Source organism: Pongo abelii, chromosome 16, assembly GCF_028885655.2.
Source record: "Pongo abelii isolate AG06213 chromosome 16, NHGRI_mPonAbe1-v2.0_pri, whole genome shotgun sequence".
NCBI classification, from domain to species: domain Eukaryota; kingdom Metazoa; phylum Chordata; class Mammalia; order Primates; family Hominidae; genus Pongo; species Pongo abelii.
In genome coordinates this window covers 66,734,759-66,759,674 of record NC_072001.2, presented here as the reverse complement: position 1 = coordinate 66,759,674, position 24,916 = coordinate 66,734,759, and the positions used below count along the sequence as shown (strand labels likewise).

Sequence of the window (24,916 nt, the reverse complement as noted above, 5' to 3'; positions counted from 1 at the left end):
TGTGCAGAAGCCTTCAAACTGGTTGCCTCACCTCTTGCCTTGTGCCCACCTTCCACATTTCACTAGACTAATATATCTAAAGTACAAATCTGTTTATACCTCCTCTACTCAAAATCTTTTAACAGCTCTGTTAACTATCAAAAAAGCCTCAGAACCTGGACTGTAGGCATTTAGGGTAAAGATAAATAAGATGCTAATTTATATAAAAAGGAAGTAAGGTAAAGGTATGCTACAGTGTCACTGGTAAAATATAAAGTGAAAACTAGAAGATTGCTTCTACTTGAGGAACTTTGGACTTAGAGTTAATTGATAGCTAGATTTTCAATTTGGCTGTTCCTCTGCCTTGTGTGTGATTCTATATGTGCTATGACCTCCCTGGGCTTTAGTGTCTTATTGTATGATACGAAGATGGTAGTGCCTGTTGTGTATATGGTGATGTGTCAAACTTGTCTTCTGGTCTCGATTCTACTGTTAAAGAGCTGTGGGATCTTGGTCATATCATGTGATAGCTCATAGAGAAATGCTAGCGTTTGAAATGGACTTATCTATAAGCTCCATGTTTAATTCTGAAATTCCTCTATTGTGTGAACTGAGATAAGGGATATGAAAATATTTTTGAAAAAGTATAAAGTGCTACATAAAGAATAAGTTATTGTTTTAAAAAAGCTTCCATAAAGGATTCCTCATCTAAGGAAAGTTGAACAGTGTCTTTACATTTCATTGTATCGTGACATTTTGTTTATACTTCCTCCTTTTCTCCTTCATTTGCATTAATATCTCTGTGCTTCCACTTCACACTCCCAGTCTTATAGTCTGGTGACATTCCTGTGCTCATTTATTTCTCTGTCAATTAATTTTTTAAATCTGATCAATCTGACTCATTATCTAGTCTCCTAACTCTGATAATTTACCTTTTTTTTGAGACAGGATCTTACCCTGTCACTCAGGCTGGAGTTCAGGCTGCTCACTGCAGCCTCGAACTCCTGAGCTCAAGCAATCCTCCTGCCTCAGCCTCCCGAGTAGCTGAGACTACAGGCATGTGCCACCGTGTCTGGCTAATTTTTTTAATTTTTATGTCTTGCTTTGTCACCCAGGCTGGTCTTAAACTCCTGGCCTCAAGTGATCCTCCTGCTTCAGCCTCCCAAAATGTTGGGATTACAGGTGTGAGCCACTGCACCCAGCTCCCAACCCTGCGATAATTTTGAAACACAGATCATGTCATTTCTCTGCTCAGAGTCCTGCAATGACTTCCCTTTTCTCAGACTAGAAGTCTAAGTCCTTACAGGGGTCTATAGGCTCTACATGGTCTGGTCCCACTACCTCTCTGATCTCTTCTGTTACTCTCCTCAGTGATTCTCCTTCTGCCACACTGGACTCTTAGCTGTTCCATGAATCTACAACACAAGTTCCCTTTAGGGCCTTAACTGGCTGTTTCTTAGGACTGGAATGCTATTGCCTGCATGGCTAACTCCCTCTCTTTCTTCGAGTCTTCATTCTGATGTTACTTTTTCCATGAAGCCTGTGCTGACCACCCTATGTAAAATGGCAATTTTCCTTCTTTTCCAAATAGTCACTTCCTGTCCCCCTTGCCTTGCTCTGTTTTTTCTGGGGCACCGATCACTTAATGTATAATGTAGTTATTCATTGATCAGTTAGTCTTAGTCTACATTAGAATAGAAGCTCTTTAAGGACAGGAATTTTTTGCTGTTTTATTCACTTCTGTATCCCAAGCACCTATAATAGCACATGGTAGGTAGTCAGGAAATTATTTTTGAATTTATAAATAACTGTAATCTATTTTGGCAAAATTTCCACATGCATTCGGTGTTTTCCTTTCTTTAATTGAAGCACCCTATTACCTGTTTCTGGAGTAGGTATTTTCAAACTGGTCCCCCTACTTTTTCCAGTTTTGCTCCTTAGACACTTCTTTCCAGATTAGAACTCTTGGAAACACACACAACAACAACAAAACACCTACCTGCTGACTGTGCTACTTTCCTACTCAAACATCTCGTCTTACTGCAGAGAGCCAGCTAGTCCACGCAAGTCCAGATTACAGACTGATCAAATCTAGGAGTGACTGCACTGCCTACTTGGAAATCAAAGATTCTGGGAAGTGTCACCTGCCTGCTTTTGGAACCAGTATTCTTCTGCTGTGGTCTGCATTTTTGCCATAGTATTTCATCTGCCGGACCCCAAACATACCTCTTGAGCCTTTGCTAAAGCACTATTTGCCTTGAAAGTTCTCCTAGGCTTCCTTGCTGATGTCCTGTCTTTCCCTGAAGGACTGTCTAAAATGTTACCTCTTGCAGAAAGCTTTCCCAGCTACCTTACTCTCCCAGTTGTCCCATGACAACTTGTTAGGATCTCTAATAATTCACTGTTTGTCTTATGTTGGACTTATTTATGTATTATTAGTATGTCTTCCCAGTAAACCCACTAGAAATCTAGGATTTTTTGGTTTTTATTTTTCCTAAATGCCCCTGATATCTCCTACACAGTGCTTTACATATTGTAAATGATTAATAACTCCTTTGAACTAAAATGAAAATATAGAAAAGAGGATGGGTAAAATTAAAGTGGCGTACTTTTGGGAAATCAGCTATGAAATCTGACTCAGAATAGGGTTAAAACTCACTATGGACTTTGACCTGTACGAGACGTTTAACCTTCCTGAGCTCCAGTTTCTGTATCTTTGAAATGGAGAATAATGACTGTTGTACTTGCCTCAACTGTGTTGTGAAGAATAAATTTGGTAATACAATTTAAAACATCTGGAAAATTATAAATGGGGACAACAGATCAATGGAGGAGGATTGAGCTTAGATTTAACTGTTAAGATTGTTAGGTTTTTCTGGTGGTTCACTTAGTTTTTAGAAAATTTTTAAAAAGACTAAAAAAACCCATTTTTAAAAAAGATTGGGCCAGGCGCAGTGGCTCACACCTATAACCCCAGCACTTTGGGAGGCTGAGGTGGGAGGATTGCTTGAGCCCAGGAGTTCGAGCCCAGCAGTTCAAGACCAGCCTGGGAACATGGCAAAACCTTGTCTTTACAAAAAAATACAAAAAAAAAAAAAAAAAAAAAAAAAAAAAATTAGCTGGGTGTTGCAGTGTGCACCTGTCCCAGCTACTCGGGAGGCTGAGGTGGGAGGATCACTTGAATCTGGGAGGCGGAGGTTATAGTGAGCCGAGATGGCACCACTGCACTCCAGCCTGGGTGACAGAGCGAGACACTGTCTCAAACAAAAAACACCAGATTGACTTTTGATCATCTTTCCTTATGGAATATTACAAAGATAGTGTCAAAAGATGGAAAAGACAAGAACTAGAGAGAAAGCAGATTCCATTTCAGATGAAGGGAGACCTGGGCTAAGCCTTCAGCTTCACAGAGCCTGGGGTGGATGAAGAGGAGCAAGCACTTGGGACAGTTTGGGTTTTCCAGCTGAAATATGTTACCCTTCTATACTATATGAGGTTATTTAAGATCACCATTCATATCTTTGATACCTCATTTACTCTGAATTGTTCGTGAATGAAATGCATTTTAAAATGTTTGAAGTTAACCACTTTAATGTCAAATCTTTGTTTTAACCTTCTTTCATAAAATGTATTATATGACGTGTTATCTACTGTTATTCTCTGTTTGCTAAAACAGAGAATACCAACCCTAAGTTTAACTGTTTGACAGGTGTTATTTTTACTAACATTTCTTGCTACACCCTTCTAGTCTGTTCCCTAGCTCCCTCGTTTCTGGCAGGATTTGATTTAGCATATGAAAACAGATACTTTACAAAAGGATAATTTAGATGAATGAATTAGGACTGAAAAAGGCTGAGAGAGGAAACTAAAGCCCTGGGTAAGATATTCTTATCTCGGCCCATATCCTGTGGTGTTCTGCTAGATGTTGGTCACCACACAGGAAAAGCATAATGAGTTACATAATTCACAGTGTCTAAAAGATAAAAAACAAAATTGTTCAAGAGAACCAGATTTTTCTGGTTCTGAGGCCTGAGATCGTTTTCTTCCATGAGCCCTCATGGCAAAGGTACTATGTAATGAAAATGTTTTATTGCCTGACACAGTGATGCCTTGAGGAGCTTTGTGATGACTATTGTGTTTTATCCAGCACCAAATGGTCCAAGAATATATAATACTTATTTCTGTTGATACATAGGTAGGTGAGTATAAGAAAATGTGTGTTTATCTGCAATAGGGGTACATGTATCTATATATGTGACCAGGTAAAGATTTTATATAACATTTTCCAAATGAATCTGTTTTGTCTCTTCTTTTTTTTTTGAGGTGGAGTCTTGCTCTGTCATCCGGGCTGGAGTGCAGTGGCACAATCTCAGCTCACTGCAACCTCTGCCTCCTGGGTTCAAGTGATTCTCCTGCCTTAGCCTCCCAAGTAGCTGGGATTACAGGCGTATGCTACCACACCCAGCTAACTTTTGTATTTTTAGTGGAGATGGGGTTTCACCTTGTTGGCCAGGCTGGTCTCGAACTCCTGGCCTCAAGTGATCCATCTGCCTTGGCTTTCCAAAGTGCTGGGATTACAGGTGTGAGCCACCACTCCCGGCCTTGTTTTGTCACTTCCGGGCCTTCTTTGACACAAGCTTTTTGGACTGTATGATAGAGTACAATTGAAATTGCTGATACCATAAGCTTAAGTCATATATGATTTGTTTATGGTTGGCTGTACATATGGGCCAAGTAGGCAGTTGTCTACATCCCCCCCACCAGATACACAGGTAACACACAGAAATATACTTCCGTTGTTCTTGTAAGCCTTCACTGCTTTATTAAACTGTCTGTAGTTCACCAGTTTTGAGATTTATCTATTGTAATAGGTTTTCTAAAAAGACATTTAAAAATCTTTTCAAATACTACCAGAAGGTTTAGGACTGTTATTTTCTGTTAGTATGGAGACTATCAGATTTTCTTCTTCTAAACACCTAGCGAAGGCTAGTGGAAGTTTTGGAAAGAAAGTGAAGCTAGCGGAAGGAGTAGTAATTTTGGAAAATAGGGCACTACTTCAAGGCTTTAGGCATCCAGAAGGTGCTAATAAGATCATACTGTGTCTGGAAGATAAAAGACAAAGATTCCAATGGAAAAAAGGTAACACAAACTACTGCTACTCTGCAATGTTAATTAATGTGACTTTTTTGAGTTAGTGTTTCAGAGTTATATGTGCTTGAGCCTCCTTATAGCTATGTTCAGTGGGTTTTTAGGGACATTTTGTTATTAGTTTGACTTGAATGATGAATAAGACATTTCTGTAATTACATAAATTTATATTCTAATACTCTATTAAATCTTAAAATACTTTTCACAACTGAATTTTATTTACTTTTTACTTTTAATAGAGTGGCAGACGAAATGTTGATTTGGATTTGGCAGCATCTCGCAGAAAGAGAGGTAAGTGTAAGTATTAAGAACATAGTAAATATCTTAGTGAGACCCTGTCTCAAAAAAAAAAAGAGCATAGTAAATAAATTAAGAAGCTGTTTTTATATCTGATGTATTTAGGTCTGATTGTCTTTGAAATGTAATTGCAAAAAATTTCAGAATCATTTTATCAGAAGAGTTAAAACGAAGACTATTTTCTTTAAAATATACACCCTTTGCAAATCTGGGAATGTTTAGGAGTTAATAATCAGTTATTTTCTCATTTGTCATGTATTTTGACTTTTTAAAAGTCCTATAGAATTCTAAAAACAGTACATTCCATTATGGTGGAAAGGGGTTATTTACATAATTTTCCATGTTTTAGCTCACAGAGTTGCTATAGTTTAAATGGTGTTACAGGGAGAACTTCTTACCCCATACACGTGTACACACACTTTGAAATAGAAAGTTTCTATTTTTTTTCCCCTCTTGGCCTATTAAGATAAAGCATGTAAGAGATGCTTTATCTCTTACATAAAAAATTTTTTAAAAATTTCATGAGGAACAACTTAGAGTGTCATTGAGAGTTAAGGTCTTTTGTTAATGAATAGTATAGTTAACTCATGGTTATGTATACAAATTGAGGAAAAAACCCAGCAGTTTTAGATAATGTAAATCCAGTGATAACTAAAAACTCTCTTAAGCATTTTTCTCTATTAACTGGTACTGCTGCCTTTTTTTTTTTTTTTTTTTTGGAGACAGGGTCTTGCTCTGTTGTCCAGGCTGGAGTGCAGTGGCACCATCATAGCTCACTGCAGCCTTGGCCTCCTGCGCTCAGGGGATCCTCCTACCCCAGCCTCCCAAGTAGCTGGGACTACAGGTGTGCACCACCATGCTCAGCTAGTTTTTTATTATTTTTGTAGAGATAAGGTCTCCCTGTTTGCCCAGGCTGATCTCGAACTCCTGGGCTCAAGCAGTCCTCTCACCTTGACCTCCCAAAGTGCTGGGATTATTGTATGCATGAGCCACCATGCCTGCCCTAACGTATTTTTGTTTAAAACCATTTATTAAGTGGTTGTGAAAATGTGAAGTGTTAAAAATTGCCACTACTGGCAGTTTTCTAAAAGCCTGTGAAAAAATTTTTTTTCATGATATTAAATCTTTTGTATTTCAGAATGAAACCCTTCTCTAAATAGCTTCCTTGGCAGAATGTTAGGTTTCTCATCCATAGAAAAAAAACAGAAATGAGGGAAAGAAATGCACACATAATTTTTTCATTTTCATGTGTATAGCTCAAAAGAATAAATGTTGTTACTTAAAATTTGGCAATATTTCATCATTTAATTACAATTAGAATAGAAAGAATGGGCCAGGTATGGTGGCTCACACCTGTAATCCCAGCACTTTGGAAGGCTAGTCTGGGCAACATAGTGAGACCCCTGTCTCTACCAAAAAGAAAAAAAAAAAGCTAGGCATGGATGCATGCACCTCTATTTCTAGCTACTCAGGAGGCTGAGGTGGGAAAATCACAGGAACCCAGGAATTCGAAGTTGCAGGGCACTGTGATCATGCCACTGCACTCCAGCCTGTGTGACAACAGTGAGACCCTGTCTCAAAAAAAAGAATACAGAGAATGGTTTCTCTGAAATATTAGGAATAATAAAGACTAGAGCTTTCTTTATTGAGAAGTCTTTTGAGACCATAACATACCAAAGCTGCTGAGTTTCTTAAAAAAAAATTACAGAGAGTGGGGCGTGGTGGCTCATGCCTGTAATCCCAGCACTTTGGGAGGCTGAGGCGGGCGGATCATGAGGTCAGGAGATCGACACCATCCTGGCTAACATGGTGAAACCCTGTCTCTACTAAAAATACAAAAAATTAGCCAGGCGTGGTGGCGGGCGCCTGTAGTCCCAGCTATTCGGGAGGCTGAGGCAGGAGAATGGCGTGAACTCAGGAGGCGGAGCTTGCAGTGAGCCGAGATCGCACCACTGCACTCCAGCCTGGGCGACAGAGCGAGACTCCATCTAAAAAAAAAAAAAAAAAAAAAAAATTACAGAGTATTTGTGTTATCAAAAAAAATTAAGTGATATTTAGTATAATGTGCAACATGCATTTCATTATTTGGTAATTCTTTGAAAATTGGTAGTTCATTTTGACTTAGGAATTAAATTTTTGAAACAGATTTACTTTCCTAATTTTGTTTAGCTCAGGTGAATATAATTGCTAAAAGTTGTATGTTATATTAATAAATGTATATCATTTGGCGCTAGAGAGAAAATGACTCCAGACTTACTGAGTAGCATAAGAAATCCAATTTATAGTTTGTACTATATTACTTAAGTTTATATTTATAAGTAATAGTTCATTGGTTAAAATTGTTCTTTTCTCGCAAATCTCTATCATGCATATGGAAATATAAGTTGAGATTCAGTTTGTGTTAACCAGGTCAGCATGTGCAAAGTAATATCTTTGGAATAAAACAAAGTAGAATCTTCATCTTTCCAACTAAGAAAAAACTGTAATTTGAATGTGAATTACTTAGGCATGGATATAACATATTTAGGAGATTTTATTTTCAAAGAGATTTTACAAAAATATTGTATATTTAGTGACTGCCCTTTGACACAGTGGGGTTTTTTTGTTTTGCTTTTAAATGATAGTAAAATAAATGACTCTATTTCTTTTCCTTTTTTGTCAATATAGACCAGATGCCTTAAGCCATAAAATCTTCAACTGGGCAGTTGAACCTGCCAAGTCTGAGAACTGTTTGGGAGTCATTCAAACTGCTGAGTATTCTGATTCTGACTTGAGCCATGAAGGACAAACAAATGTCCAGCCGAGTGAGAATTCTTTTTTTTTTTCTGTCTTTTTTTTTTTTTGAGACAATGTCTTGCTCTGTCACCTAGGCTGGAGTACAGTGGTGCGATCACAGCTCACTGCACCACTGAGGCTTAACCTCCCCAGGCTCAAGTGACCTTCCCATCTCAGCCTGTCAAGTAGCTGGGAGGCACTACAGGCACATGCCACTATGCCTGGCTAATTTTATTTATTTATTTATTTTATTTATTTTTTTATTTTGTAGAAATGGGTTTTCGCCATGTTGCTCAGGCTGGTCTTGAACTGGGCTCAAGCAATCCACCCACCTTGGCCTCCCAAAGTGCTGGAATTACAGAAAGGAGCCACCGTGCCTGGCCAAGAATTCTATGTGCTTGTTTACCCCTTCCAATATTTTGAGGAAGAAATGTAAAATGTTTTCCCTCATACAGCATTTGCATTTACTAGTCTCAGTGGTCTTGAATTACTAAAAGCCTGATGAGAGGAATAGGAGAGAGATAATGCTGTTTAGTTATATCCTGTTTACTGAAGTTTAATGGATGTATAAATGACAATGGGTGTATACACATTTTCAGCTGCTCTTTCCATGCCTGCAAAGGCTCCTCCTTGAGAGGGCCCATTGCCTGTAATCTCAGTATTTGACAGTGGGGATACTAAGATTCACGCTGTTGAACCACGATTGTGCCTTTTTCTCCCCTCACTTCAGTTAATGTTTCACAATTGGTCTAAGCCCTTGGTCTAAGAAAGTGAATATGTAGGAAGGGGCAAAGAAATGTGGCGGATACATTTAGCCACCTTGCTCAGCTTTTCAGAGCCATCAAAGCTAAGTTTACTTTTTTTTTTTTGAAACAGAGTCTCGCTCTGTAGCCCAGGCTGGAGTGCAGTGGCGTGATCTTGGCTTACTGCAACCTCCTCCTCCCGTGTCCCTGTTCAAGCAATTCTCCTGCCTCAGCCTCCCAAGTAGCTAGGATTACAGGCATGCGCCGCTAAGCCCAGCTAATTTTTGTATTTTTAGTAGAGACAGAGTTTCACCATGTTGGCCAGGCTGGTCTTGAACTCCTGACCTCATGATTCGCCCGCCCCCCCACCCCCCGCCTCGGTCTCCCAAAGTGCTGGGATTACAGGCGTGAGCCACCGTGCCCGGACAGCTAAATTTCCTCGGTCTCCCAAAGTGCTGGGATTATAGGCGTGAGCCACTGTGCCCGGCCAGCTAAATTTACTTCTAAAAGAGGTGGATGAAACATTTCTTCTGGTTAGCACCTCAGAGGCAATATGAAATTTGTATTTAGTAAACATTTATAAACTACTTACTATATGAGCATTGTTCTAAGCCCTTCACAAATATTATAGTAACTCATTTAATAACAGCCGGATAAAATTCTTGACAAAACCTGTAAAAATATGTTAGTAATTTGGTACTTTGATAAAACTTAAAAGATTTGCTATGGTTGTACGATTGTTTACAGAAAGACAATACGTTTTTGCGGATATTTGATTTTAGTTTTCATATTTAAGCTGAAGATGATACAGTGAAAAGTTGTGGGATATCAAAACAGCACTTAAGAAGCAACATCAGAAATCTTATTAGTTAAAATACTGTGTGGTTTGATTATCACCCCTAATCTTTAAATATTTTGTTAGGGTTTTATTGCTAAAATAATGCTGGAAACATTTATCAACATGTGTGTTTCATGGTATAACATGTATGGGCGAAATGCTATTTTGTCTGTGCATTTCAAATTAGATGATATAAAGAAAAGTGAATGTAAATGTTTCTCTCCTGTATCAAATTTCTCCTTTTGTTTTCTGATTCTTGTGTGGTAGTGTATTTACTCCTTTTTGGCCAGTTGAGCCCCAGAAAAAAGAAGAGCTTCAAGCAAGTACATGATGGCATGTTTAATTTTTTTTCCCCTTTTAGCTTGCCTACATATTTTATGGTTTATAAAGTATGTATTGCAGCTCTGCCATGTTCATTTTGAAAATTCCATTTAAAAACTAAACTTGTAAGGACAAGTAAACAATCTCAAAAATGTTTTGTTGGATTTTGTATTTTCTTTATATAGTAGGTGATTCTGAATTAATATTAAGAATTGGGCTTAGTCTCAATTGTTATGTAGAAGCTTTTAATGCCCTTTTCAGATATAATATTTCCTATATTCAGATAGTACAGAGCAAACCAAAGTTATCAGATTGTTATACTTTAAAAAAAAATTAAAGTTCTTTCATCTCCCATTTCCATATTATAAATTTTTGTGTTTTAAGTCTTTTTGATGTCAAACTAAATATTTTGATGGAAATTATTTATCCTGATGCTTCCACATAGTGTGTTTTCTGTTCTTAATATTTTATTTATACAAAGTTACATTTGGGTTAACTTCATCCGTTAGGGCTCAGCAGACTACAGCTAGGAGGCCAAGACTGGCCTGGCACCTATTTTTGTTTATCAGGTTTTATTGGAACACAGCCACACTCATTTGTTTAAGTGGTTGCTTTCATACTACAACAGCAGAGTTGTGTAGTTGTGATGAGACCTTATGGTCTGCAAAGCCTAAAATATTTACTATCTGGCCCTTTACAGAAAAAGTGTGCCAACCCCTGCTTTAAATTGCAGAGGATTTAATTTTGGGCTTCGTCAGCCATTCCATAGAATATTTTGGTTTATATGAAGACAGTTCAGTATTGGTAGATTCATAATTGAACCTTTATATAGGCAGGCAATTGAAATTTCCGTCAGTGATTTGTGAGTTGGTTAATAATGAATATGTAAGACTACATCCCATAAAATTAAGGAATTAATGTCATTATGTGACAAACCAATTTTTTTGTGCCTCTGTTTCCTCAATTGTGAAAATTGGACTAAACTTTAAGGTCTCTTTTTCTTCTGCAATTCAAATATCAGTTCCTTGCGCATTTTATATTCATTTTGAAAAGTAACTTATAAGTATTAGTAACTAGAAGAACCTTTTATTCTGAAATTTTATTATTAAAAAAAAACAAACCCCAAAAAACAAGTTCAATGTGAGGAGCCAGAAGCTATCATTTGTAAGTTAAGGCTAAATACAGATTCTGAATTTGAGGTGCTTTAAGGAAATGAAAAAAGAACGTATATATTTTTTACATTAGCCTCTACTTTATTCTTTAAATATTTTTAACTTAATACATTATGCATCTATGATATTATTCTTTGAATTTTCAGTCTTTTCTGTGTTACGTGAAAGAATATTCAGGTCTACAATTTAGGGAAATTTTTAGGTAGGTAGTTATTTTTCATGTTCAGCAAGACTGAAAATTAAGCTTTTTTTTTTTTTTTTTTTTTGAGGCAGGGTCTCGCCCTGTCACCCAGGCTGGAGTGCAGTGGTGAAAATTAAGCCTTTTTAAATCTTAATAATTCTTGCTAAAACACAGAAGGCAGATAAACCATATATTCTTTGCCATTCTACATTATTTTACTAGGATACATATAAATTATTTCATATTTACTTTGTAATATTAGCTCCCTGTTACAAATTTTGAAGTTCTAGGGTTTAATTGACACCAGTATAGTAATTCAAAAATAAGATTCTACATTGAATATTGTGTTAGTTTGTTTTCTCTGTGGGCATTAGTGGTTAAGTAGTTATCTTCCCAAACTTTTCTATCTAGTTATATAACTGATAGAATGTTTATGCATATTTAATTGGGTACCTTAAGATACTTTCCTAATTGAGAAATTTAGTATATTCACATAATAGGATGTTATACAGCAATCAAATAAATGAACCATGGTTACACATGGTAATGTGGATGAATATTAGCAATATTATATTGAGTGAAAGAGTATGTCCAAAAAGGTGATATAAAATGATACTCTTTTTTAAAAGTCAACAACAACTAAAACCGTTATTCATCTTAGGAATACATTAAAACAATAAAAACAAGGAAATAATAAACCCAGGCTTCAGGATAATAAAACTTAGGTAGCAAGAGATGGGCTGGAGGAGGAGCAAATAGATAGAAGTTACCGTTAGTTTTCTACTTCTTGTGTTCACAGATGTTTATTATAAATATGTGATTTCAAAATTGGGCCATGCATGGACCAATGATGAGAGTATATCATGAACAAAGGATTGTAGTTAATCAAATTTATGTATCTGAGATCAGTTAAATTAAAGATTTGTAAGAATTGGACATTTATATATTTATTTAAAGCTAATATTGACAAATGACTTGGACAGTTGCTGTTGTGTTCAAACGTGTTAACATTTTGCTGTCTAATGTAAAGATTTTAGCTTAAAAAATACCCACTGTCAAATCTAATGGTATTATATTTAGCAACTATTTTGATGCCACTTGATAATTTTATATAGGTATCATTTTACAGTAAATCTCATATATTCTTGTCTGTGAAACTTTGCTTCCTCTATATAGGAGTTTCACAACCTGCAGTAAATATGCACATGACACAGTCAGTGAGAATGTTCCTTATATTAATGAAACCCAAAGGGTGATGTTTGTGTCTCCTTTTTGTGTAAGTTTACTTGCCCTTCTATATTCATTTTTTGGTAATGTTTCATTGCAGATATGTAGACACTTTGTTCAGTCTTAACTTGCCCTTTGTAATGATAATGTTAAATTAGATGAAATCTTTCTGTTTTGAGTAGGTCTTACCAGCAGTGTCTTAAGTGCCTAGTTCCTTTTTGTTCATAAATGATGATCTGGTTTAATACTGCAGAGCATTTTAAGCTAAGCATTTTGAGAACAGCTTCTGCCTTTCTTTTTCTTGTGGCAGCGTGTTGCTAAAGCGCTTACAGAGACACTGGTACATCAAACAGGGCTTTCCCTTTATTTTCTTACATTGCTCTAATTTTTGTTTGTTTGTTGTTTTTACCAAAGCATTTTGCTCAGATTCACTTAATGCATGCGTGTATTCAAACATGAGTATCCATTTTTCACCAGTTGGTTATGGTAGCAGCACTCAGCCTTATCTAGTTTCAGAATGTATGCTCTACTTGATTGCCGTTGTTATATGTTTATTCTGTTTGTATATAGGTCCTATGCACAGTCAATTGGAATCCCTGAGTGACTCTTGGGCTCGCCTGAAACATAGCAGAGACTGGTTATGCAACTCCTCCTATTCCTTTGAGTCAGATTTTGATCTTACCAAGTCTTTGGGAGTTCACACTTTGATTGAAAATGTTGTAAGCTTTGTGAGTGGAGATGTGGGGAATGCCCCAGGTTTTAAAGAGCCAGAGGAAAGTATGTCTACAAGTCCCCAGGCCTCCATCATTGCAATGGAACAGCAGCAGTTAAGAGCAGAAGTAAGTCTTTGATATTTACTCCTTATGAGAGCTCTGGAAACTTAAAACTGAACCATTGAATGTATAGTTCTAGGGAAAACCTTTCCTTTTCTTCTGTTCCTTGCCTTCCCCTTTCCTGTACCTGAGCTTTTAAACATAACTTTCTTAACTAGAACAGCACGTTATTTTGTTTGAACTAGACAAGTGCATTTTAAAATTGTCATCTCTCAGAACAATATACTCAGAAGTCTTCATGTCTCCTACAAACTAGGGTGAGACTAGTTGATGACAATAGGTCATCAGAGCCTTTTTTTTTTTTTGGAGAAGGAGTTTCACTCTTATTGCCCAGGCTCTAGTGCAATGGTGAGATCTCGGCTCACTGGAACCTCTGCCTCCTGGGTTCAAGCGATTCTCCTGCCTCAGCCTCCAGAGTAGCAGAGATTATAGGCATGCGCCACCATGCTTGGCTAATTTTTTTGTATTATTAGTAGAGACGAAGTTTCACCATGTTGGCCAGGCTGGTCTCGAGCTCCTGACCTCAGGTGATCCACTTGCCTCGGCCTCCCAAAGTGCTGAGATTATAGGCGTGAACCACCGCTCCCGGCCCTGAGCCTTCATTTTTGACCCATTTGTCTCAGTGTAAATTAGACACCTGCTTTAGGTTAGAACCTCACAGAAATAATTGCTGCAATCAAGACCCACTGTTGAATGCTAAAATGAGTGAGCAAAACTTGAAAGAGACATAAGATGTTTGCATAGCCTTAAAGTATCTTCTCCCAAATATTTAGTAATTATTGTGGTTTTAACATGTCCACAATTCTTCCGTAGTTCTCCCTGCAGGAAGTGGAGATTAATTCTTCTCTCCTTGAGAGTGAGCTGGACTTAGTGGCTTGCTTCTAACAAATAGGCTATAGGAAGGAGATAAAATTGTAATTTCACATTGCAGAAAGCTGGCAGGTATCGCCTTAACTAAATGATTAAGATTGGCCGGGCGCGGTGGCTCACTCCTGTAATCCCAGCACTTTGGGAGGCCAAGGTGGGTGGATCACCTGAGGTCAGGAGTTTGAGACCAGCCTTACCAACATGGTGAAACCCCGTCTCTACTAAAAATACAAAAATTAACTGGGCGTGGTGGTGGACGCCTGTAATCCCAACTACTTGGGAGGCTGAGGCGGGAGAATCACTTGAACCCAGGAGGCAGAGGTTGCAGTTAGCTGAGATCACGCCACTGCACTCCAGCCTGGGCAACAAGAGTGAAACTCCATCTCAAAAAAAAAAAAAAAAAAAAAAAATCAAGATTAACATTACCTGTATTAAGTCATGTTGATATAGTGTAATGAGAACACTTTATGTGGTATTCTTCCCCCAAATCCATAATTCCACTGTAGTCATGAGAAAAAAATCAGACAACCCAAAATTTAGGGACATCTACAAAATATATGAACAGCTACTCCAAAGTGTCATCATAAAAAAGAAGGAAAGACAAAATCTGTCACAGGGTAGGAGAGACTAAAAAGTCATGGCAACTAAATGCAATGTGGTATCTAGGATTAAATCCTGGAACAGGAAATGAACATTATGGAAAACTAAAATCCAAATAAAGTCTTTTAATTAATACTATTTTACTTTAGGTTTAGTTAATAGTATTGTACCAATGTTAATGTCTTAGTTTTCATAAATGTACCATGGTTATGTAAGATGTTAAGATTGGGGAAGCTCAAGGAAGAGTATACAAGAACTCTCTGTACCATCTTTACAACTTTTCTGTATATCTAAAATTATTTCAAAATAATTTTTTTTTTTTTTTTTTTAAAGAAGAAGGATAAGCTGATCAACTACAGTGATGGGGAGTGTCTTCCTAGGGAAGATAGGGGCAGAAGTTCAAGGAAATCACAGAGAAATAGTTCAGAAGTATTTCTCATTCCTGGGCTAAAGAGTATTCATTCTATATAAACTTATTAATAAAGAAAGCAATAGCACTACTACCTTATAGTTTTGAAACCTTCACATACATCTCCTTGTGAGCTTCACAATAGCTGTGTGAATAGATTAGATAAGGTATTATTAGTCTTATTTTATATACAAGGAAACAAATTCAGTAAGTTAAGTGACTTTCCCAAGGCCACACAGTAAGATAAAAGAGTCTGTCCTTGAAACCATGTCTCCTACATCCAAAGCTACTACTTTTCGTATTGTACTCTAACCTTTTCTATTCTGATGTGTGCTTATAGAGTTTTTAGAAATATCTTCATAAAAAGTAATAATAAAATAAATGTTTATCTTAGAATAGATTCATATGAAATGTCAGAATTTTCTAAGTGTTAAAAATACTGTTTTTGGCATACAGAGTTTAGTCGTGTCTGAGTTAAGTGAAGAACTCTAAAATACGTTTTTTTCCTCAAGCTTCGTTTAGAGGCACTTCATCAGATCCTCGTTCTATTGTCTGGGATGGAAGAAAAAGGTAGCATCTCACTGGCAGGAAGCAGGTTGAGTTCAGGCTTCCAGTCCTCCACACTACTCACATCTGTGAGGCTGCAGTTCCTAGCAGGGTGTTTTGGTTTAGGCACTGTTGGACACACAGGAGCCAAGGGAGAGAGTGGCCGATTGCATCACTATCAGGTAGGTGACACCTTGCGGTATATACAGATTTTAACTGTCATTTTACAAAGCCACTTTAATAATGTGAAACTTTTTGGTGTTTATGATTCAGTTTAAAAATACAAAGACTTTAAATTTTTTAAGATAGCTCATTGGTTTCGTTTCCTAAATAATGCAGTTGAGATTAGGTGAGCCATGGTATTATTGTACTATTGTAGATTATTTGCCGGCTCAGTTTTATTAATCCAGTTTTATTATCCAGTTTGGATGGGAATAGATCCAAGTAAGGATAGAGATTGGAGTTTGGGAGGATGGGTTTCAAGAGCTTATGTTTTGGATTTGATCATTTACCTAGTTTTTGTGATTCCTTTGATAACTTAGAAAAAAATGTTATCTTTATGTCTTTCATATTTAGGCAGGAAAAACTGCTTTGTGAGGAAATAGATTTTACAGACTCAGCCGGGCGTGGTGGCTCACACCTATAATCCCAGCACTTTGGGAGGCTGAGGTGGTCGGATCACCTGAGGTCAGGAGTTCAAGACCAGCCTGGCCAACATGACGAAACCCCGTCTCTACTAAAAATACCAAAAATTAGCTGGGTGTGGTGGTGGGCACCTGTAATCCCAGGTACTCAGGAGGCTGAGGCAGGGAGAATCTCTTGAACCCGGGAGGTGGAGGTTGCAGTGAGCCAAGATCACGCCACTACATTCCAGCCTGGGCAACAGAGCAAGACTCCATCTCAAAAAAAAAAAAAAAAAAAAGATTATGCAGACTCAACAATTATCAAGCATTTAAAATTAAATTTGGAGGCTGGGCATGGTGGCACCCGCCTGTAGTCCCAGCACTTTGGGAGGCTGAGGCTGTTGGATTGCTTGAGCTCAGGAGTTTAAGACCCTCCTGGACAATATGGCGAAACCCTGTCTCTACAGAAAATACAAAAAATTAGCCAAGTGTGGTGGTATGTGCCTGTAGTCCCAGCTACTTGGGAGGCTGAGATGGGAGGATCACTTGAGCCTGGGAGGTGGAGGTTGCAGTGAGCCAGGATTGCACCACTGCACCCCAGCATGGGTGATACAGCAAGACCCTGCCTCAAAAAAAAAATTATTATATACTTTATATACTGAAATATAGTAAATAATTAAAAACCATTGTAAGGCTCTAGCATAGACTAGAAATAAAATGTTATTACTTCTTTTTGCAAGCAGGTATTATTATTGCTAATAGAAAAAGTAAATCTTTATGTGTAATTCAGGATGGGATCAGAGCAGCTAAGAGAAATATTCAGATTGAAATCCAGGTAGCTGTGCATAAAATTTATCAACAGTTGTCTGCTACCCTGGAAAGAGCCCTGCAAGCAAACAAGCATCACATTGGTAAGTAAACTGTCCTTGTAAATGCACAGTGCAGGTTACATTTTAGCCTGAGGTTATGGTACTAGTTATGTTCTATATTTTGTGTTTAACATTAGTAGATAAACTTATAGGTAAAGAATAAATAATTAAAAATAGTGTTTCATGTTATTAATATTTTAGAAAATGATTCATTTTAATAAATGCTTTGTTTACTCAAAGGAACATTCTTAACTGTCTCTTTGTCTTTTAGAAGCCCAGCAACGTCTCCTTCTGGTTACGGTTTTTGCCCTAAGTGTTCATTATCAACCAGTAGACGTTTCTTTGGCAATTTCCACTGGTCTGCTAAACGTATTGTCACAGTTGTGTGGTACAGACACCATGCTAGGACAGCCCCTGCAGTTGTTGCCAAAGACGGGTGTTTCCCAGCTTAGCACAGCTTTGAAAGTGGCCAGTACAAGGTTGCTCCAGATTCTAGCCATCACTACTGGGTAAGTATGGTAGATGTCTTTGTAGAACTGTCTGAAGTCTGGCCTTCCTCCATTTTACAATTCCCCCTTTCCCTCTAATCTGCTTTATGTATTTAAGCACTATGTTTGCCCTTCTGTGTGTTTGCCACTTATTTTTTTCTTTTATTTCACATAGGACCTATGCTGATAAACTGAGTCCCAAAGTAGTTCAATCTTTGTTGGATCTACTCTGTAGTCAGTTGAAGAATTTATTGTCCCAAACTGGTGTACTACATATGGCCTCTTTCGGAGAAGGGGAGCAAGAAGAGGGTGAAGAAGAAGAAAAAAAAGTTGACTCCAGTGGAGAAACTGAGAAAAAAGATTTCAGAGGTAATGTAAGCCTCTTTCTCTGTCTTTACTTACAAGCATTTATTAAAACCCCATTGTGTGCATATGATTAGAATGTAGAGTTCCTCTTCCTTATGAGGTATGATGGGATTTGTATTTGTTTATTTACAAACCCCTTTTCTCTTCACGTATATATGATTTAGATGAGCTTCTGACCAAATATCCTCTGCTTAGAGTCTGTTAACCCTCATGTTGTGACCATACTGCCCATTCTCTAGGTTCAGCCTCTCCTTGGCTGTCTGGGCTCTGAGACCTAGATTTTAGATGACTGATTTTCCCCAGGTTGCATTTTGCCTAGGGGGAAGCTTAGATGTTTTCTTAGCATTTGATCCTGACAAGCCATCTCTAACCTAAGTCCTGACCTAAACTTTCCCCCAGGCCAGGCGCAGTGGCTCACACCCGTAATCCCAACACTTTGGGAGGCCGAGGTGGGTGGATTGCTTGAGCCCAGGAGTTCAAGATCAGCCTGGGCAACTAAAAATACCAAAAATTAGCTGGGTGTGGTGGTGGGCACCTGTAATCCCAGGTACCCAGGAGGCTGAGGCAGGGAGAATCTCTTGAACCCGGGAGGTGGAGGTTGCAGTGAGCCAAGATCACGCCACTACACTCCAGCCTGGGCAACAGAGCAAGACTCCATCTCAAAAAAAAAAAAAAAAAAAAAAAAAGATTATGCAGACTCAACAATTATCAAGCATTTAAAATTAAATTTGGAGGCTGGGCATGGTGGCACCCACCTGTAGTCCCAGCACTTTGGGAGGCTGAGGCTGTTGGATTGCTTGAGCTCAGGAGTTTAAGACCCTCCTGGACAATATGGCGAAACCCTGTCTCTACTAAAAATACAAAAATTAGCCTGGCATGGTGACGCATGCCTTTAGTGCCAGCTGCTTGGGAGGCTAAAGCACAAGAATCACTTGAACCCGGGAAGTGGAGATTGCAGTGAGCTGAGATCACACCACAGCACTTTAGCCTAGATGACAGAGCGAGAGAGAGCCTGTCTCAAAAAAAAAAAAAAAAATTCCCCAGCATCAAGGGTTTTGATACCTGTTTGTTTGTTTTCTGGGTTTTTTTTTTTTTTTTTTTTTTTTGAGACAGAGTCTCACCCTGTCACCTAGGCTGGAGTGCAGTGGCATGATCTGGGCTCACTGCAACCTCTGCCTCCCAGGCTCAAGTGATTGTCCTGCCTCAGCCTGAGTGGCTGGGGTTGCAAGTGTGTGCCACCACACCCAGCTAATTTTTGTGTTTTTATTAGAGACGAGGTTTCGCTATGTTGGCCAGGCTGATCTTGAACTCCTGACCTCAAGTGATCCGCCCACCTTGACCTCCCAAAGTGCTGGAGTTACAGATGTGAGCCATTGCGCCTGGCCTGATATTTGGGAACTGGATTATAATTAGGAGGAGCTCGACTTCTTCCTAGACTGTTCTGTTCTCTAGTCACCAATAATTCTTTATTATACTTAGTCATCATAATTATAGCATATTCATTTTTATTGTACAGAGATGTAAAAGATGTTTCAAGTTTAGGCTTTATTTTCTGACCTTTCCCCATTCTGTTCTTCAGGTTTTCAGAATTCAGTAGCTGACAGCCTAAGATTTTGAATTAGATTTGTGCTTACTGCAGTTTCTAGGTTAAATTATGTGATATAAGACTATTTCTTGTTGCCTCTTGGTTGTAACGTAAACTTGTCTCTTCACTGTAGCTGCTCTTAGGAAACAACATGCAGCCGAACTCCATCTAGGGGATTTTTTAGTTTTTCTTCGCAGAGTTGTATCTTCAAAAGCAATTCAATCAAAAATGGCTTCCCCAAAGTGGACAGAAGTGCTTCTAAATATAGCATCTCAGAAATGTTCTTCAGGTACATGTCCTTTGCCTTTGTCTTAGAGTATTTATAGATATTACTTGTATTTTATTAAGATAATGCCAGACTTTAGCAACACTCTATGCATAACCTTGATTTGAAGACTTTTCTTTCTTATTTTCTGCGTACCTATTTGATCAAAAGAAAACTAATTTCAGAAGTAAAAATTGGCAGAAAATAAATAATGTAGCTCTGGAGAAGATCATGGAATTTATCTAGAGAACTTCATCCTCTTTGTTCAGATTGCAAAACTAAGAGTAAGCAGAGAACATCCTGTTTAATATGATATTTTAGCACAGATTCTGACCTTGCTTCTTGAATTATCAAGATGCAGGTCTGAATTTGTACAGTCTCTCTTATCATAATGTGATTTCTGTTGCCTTGATTGTGACTTCTGATTGTTTGATATTTATCACAGTTCTATGGAATAAGCTTAATCCCTGGTCCTTACCCTAAAAGGTCTGCTTACATAGATTACAGTCAGTCCTTTCCTGTTCTCTTTTGCTAAAATTGTGGTAAAGTGTACGTAACATAAAATTTACCATTTTAATCATTTAAATGTACAATTTAGTGACATTAAGCTTATTCACAGTATTATACAACAATCACTGCCATCCATTTCCAGAACTTTTCATAATCTCTAATCTAAGTATGCCAAACATAATGTAATCCTCTATGGCACATGGTATTTTATATGTTTACATGCTCAATATACTTTTTTTCTTAATTAGTATAACTTACAACTGCTCCTTTTCCTTTAATAAGGTAAGGCTTATATTAAGTTTCAAGAGGATAAAGAAAAATCAGATATTCATTTATTTTCAACTGATCTTATTACAGTTATATGTATTTTTTAATTACATATTTATGTATCAATATCCTATTTTCTACCTTGGATTACTTCATTTATTTATTTATTTTTTATTATTTTGAGACAGAGGCTCTCTGTGTCGCCCAGGCTGGAGTGAAGTGGTGTGATCTCAACTCACTGCAACCTCTCACTTCCGGGCTCAAGTGATCCTCCCGTCTCAGCCTCCCAAGTAGCTGGGATCACAGGCGTGCACCACCACTCCCAGCTAATTTTTGCATTTTTAGTAAAGGCAGGGTTTCACCACGTTGGCCAGGCTGGTCTTGAAGTCCTGGACTTAAGTGATCTGCCCGCCTCAGCCTCCCAAAGTGCTGGGATTACAGGTATAGGTCACCATGCCCGGCCCTTGGCTTACTTTAGAAAAGTACAGTCTGTTTACTCCCCGTTAACCCTAACAATCCCTGTGAGACAGTGCATGGATGGGGAGAGACAATGAGAGGGAATAATAAGCATGAGCTTTGGAGATTAACAGACCTACTTAAAACTCTACCTCTATGAGCTTGTGTGGCTTTGGTCAAGTTACATAACTTCTCTGAGCCTCATTTTTCTCAACAGTAAAATGGGGCTGTAATTCAGTTTGTGAGGATTAATAGAATGTATGTGTGTGAAATGTGTAGCATAGCATAGTATGTGGCACAGATACTTTTTTACAATGCTTTTCCCATTATGTATACATAAAAACTGAGGCATAAGCATGAATGTATTCATACGCATTTATGAGTACAGGATGGATCCAGAATTCTTGCGATAATAGTTTGAAATCAAGTTTGTTCCACCCATAAATGTTTAGCAGCCTCAGGAATTTTTTTCCCAGAAGTTCATTTTTACTTTGAATTTAAGTCACATTGATAATAAGAAAATGTCTTTTCCCCTCCAGGTATTCCTCTGGTTGGTAACTTAAGAACAAGGCTCCTTGCACTTCATGTCCTTGAAGCTGTGCTGCCAGCTTGTGAATCTGGTGTAGAAGATGATCAAATGGCCCAGGTTTTTATTTTTGAAGTTATTAGAAGATGTTTTCCATATTTGCAAAATGATTCACCCGAATCTGTACTTAACAGTCTCTTCAGTTGTAAATGTGTCTTATTCAGTAGCATAACGTTTACTTTTAGGACTGCTTTCTTTATTATTTCACCCCCAAGGAGAGAGCAAAAAAAATTAAGTTATGGGGTGTGAGAAGTAGAGGGATAGAGAATATTCTGCAAGGTCAGGAGGAAAGAAAAATCTGGAATTTCTTACTAGGTTTGGACCTCTATAGGAAGAAACATGTGGGCGTGTCCTAATCAGAGGTCTAAATAGTAAGGCAAAATGGGACCCACTTTCTAATGGGTTAATATTTCTTTTTTTTTTTTTTTTGAGATGGAGTCTCACTCTGTCGCCCAGCCTGGAGTGAGTGCAGTGGCGCGATCTCAGCTCACTGCAGCCTCTGCCTCCTGGGTTCAAGTGATTCTCTGCCTCAGCCTCCAAGTAGCTGGGACTATAGGCACATGCTACCATGCCTGGCTAATTTTTGTATTTTTAGTAAAGACGGAATTTCACCATGTTGGCCAGGCTGGTCTCAAACTCCCGACCTCAGGCAATCCACCCACCTCAGCCTCCCAAAGTGCTGGGATTACAGGCGTGAGCCACCGTGCCTGGCTTCTAATGGGTTAATATTTCTAAAAAGTGATATTTAACTTATAACCACTAAAAGTAGCTGTTGAACACTGGTATAATCAAACTTCGCATGCGAGTTAATATTACAGTTAACATGATACAGCTTTTCTAAAAATACTTAGTTACTTTTTTACAAATTTTATCCTTTTTTCTTCAATAAAACAGATTGTTGAGCGCTTATTTTCCCTTCTCTCTGATTGTATGTGGGAGACACCCATTGCTCAGGCCAAACATGCTATTCAGATAAAGGAAAAAGAACAAGAAATAAAACTACAGGTAATTGGTTTTTCCTAAAAGGTATTTCTTAACAGCATAAGTGAATATTCTATCACTTGTCTCTGAATGCCTGTTCCTCTGAAGCACCTTGCTCTATCATTTGTTCCATCTCCTCTCTTGGCATTCTGTCTCCCTCTCTACTGATTCCCTCCCCTCAGCTTATAACCACCCTTAACTCATTTCCCCTCTCCTAAATCACATTTTTATCCATGAAGCCTTCTCTGTCTTCTCTCTCGTCCTGTACTACTAAGCTTCTTAGAAGAGTAATCTGCATGTTTCAGCCACTTTCTTCTCATTATCTCTTCAAAGTACGAAATTAAATGACAAAGATAAGCATTTGTTGCTAAATATAGTGTATCCTTTTTTTCCCACTACTTACTTTACCTCTGGAAACTCTAGCCTTTTGTTATTTTCAAAACACTTTCTCCTGGATCTCCGTATATTCTCTGCCAATCCTGATTCCCTTTGAAAGCAACTCTTTTTTGGTGCCACTTTTACCTTGCCTTCATCTCAAAATGTTGGTTTTCCACAGAGTTTGATCCTTAGCTTTTCCAGCAGTCTCATCCATACCCAAAGCAGGGGACCAACATGCTTTGATTTATGGTTTTAAAAGATCAGTCTGCAGTTCCTTCCAAACTTAAATGCTAGCCTGGGTGTCTCCCCCTCAAACCCTTCCCCCCGCCGCTTTTTTTGTCCCATTTCTGATTGAAAGCACCACCATTCACCTAGTTTCCCAAACCCAAATTCCTGGGAATGCTAGATTATCCTAATGCCCCCATACATGTAGTCACTAGCCTCCATTGACTTATAGCTTGTGAATCCATCTCTTCATTTACCTTAATTCCTATCTTGGTTTTTGTGATTCCACACTTTTCCTGGTTCTCCTTCTACTTTGATAGAATGGCCTGTTCTCATTCTCCTTTATAGGTTCTTCTTCTATTCAATCTAAGTGTTGGATTAATCCCCATTCCTTCTTAAGAAACCTTATTCAGACTCATATGCCCATTTCTTATTCAGACTCATTAATCCACATTTCTTCTCAAAGAAACCTTATTCAGACTCATTTAAGACTTGATTCCCAAGTTTTAAATTCAAGTTCTGGCATTTCCCCTGAATTGTAGACTTATATCCCCATCTTCTACTAGTTTTATCACTTAAATGTCTAATAGGCATCTCATACTCAGTATGTCAAAAATGGCGCCCTTAATCACGTTCTGTTTCTTCCCCCAGGCTTTCCCAGCCTCCTAGTGAGTTACTCAAGTGAAAAACCTAGGAGTCATCTTGATGCCTCACCCCCATTTCTCTATCCATACAATCTCTAGATTCTGTTGGCTCGTCTTTAAAATGTGACTTGAATTTGCCTGCCTCCTTATCTTTTCTGTCATCACCCTGTTCCAAGCCATTATCATCTCTGGCCTGAACTATGCAGTAACCTCCTAACTGTTCTCTCTGCTTCCATTGTTATGCCCTAAAGTCCATTCTCTGCACAGGGTCCAGAATGATCTTTTAAAATTGTAAATCAGAGCATGTTGGTCCCCTGCTTAAAATACTCCAATGGTTTCTCATCATTCTTGGGATAAAATCTAGAGTTCCTTGTCCTCTCCCCTTTGCTCACTATAGTCTAAGCAACTTGCCTTCTTCTTCTTGTAGTTCTTTAACACAGTAATCCTGCTCATTCCTTAGGGCTTTAAACTGGCTCTTACCTCTAGATATGTTTTTTAGAAATTTCTTGTCATTCAGGTCTCAATTATCACATCTTCAGAGAGTTCTTCCCTAATCAATCTAGAGTAGTTGCCACACACTCTTTGTCATGTCACCTGCTTTAATTTCAACATATCACTTAATCCTTGTATTTTCTTATTTTTTCTTTTTCTCTTCCAAAATATAAGTTCTATGAGAGCAGAGACCTAATACCCTGCTGAATATGGAGGACCTGATAGGATACCGGGCAGAGAATAGA

The 24,916-nt window shown here is 38.1% G+C and overlaps 1 protein-coding gene across 20 annotated transcripts in view; it reads left to right on the top strand.

The window, feature by feature from the left end:
* The window catches only part of HERC1 (HECT and RLD domain containing E3 ubiquitin protein ligase family member 1), a 247,610-nt gene that overhangs the window by 123,937 nt on the left and 98,757 nt on the right, over nt 1-24,916 (top strand). For all 20 annotated transcript variants that reach the window (XR_010137477.1, XR_008514122.2, XM_054532755.2 and 17 more), the window contains 9 exons: nt 5,367-5,418; nt 13,252-13,520; nt 15,903-16,118; nt 17,350-17,470; nt 17,700-17,937; nt 18,092-18,285; nt 20,001-20,156; nt 21,905-22,011; nt 22,846-22,956. Coding sequence is in view for 18 of the 20 variants with exons in the window: in XM_054532755.2 (XP_054388730.1) it covers nt 5,367-5,418; nt 13,252-13,520; nt 15,903-16,118; nt 17,350-17,470; nt 17,700-17,937; nt 18,092-18,285; nt 20,001-20,156; nt 21,905-22,011; nt 22,846-22,956 (1,464 nt within the window). In the remaining 2 variants the exon portion in view is untranslated. The remainder of the gene's footprint in view (nt 1-5,366; nt 5,419-13,251; nt 13,521-15,902; nt 16,119-17,349; nt 17,471-17,699; nt 17,938-18,091; nt 18,286-20,000; nt 20,157-21,904; nt 22,012-22,845; nt 22,957-24,916) is intronic.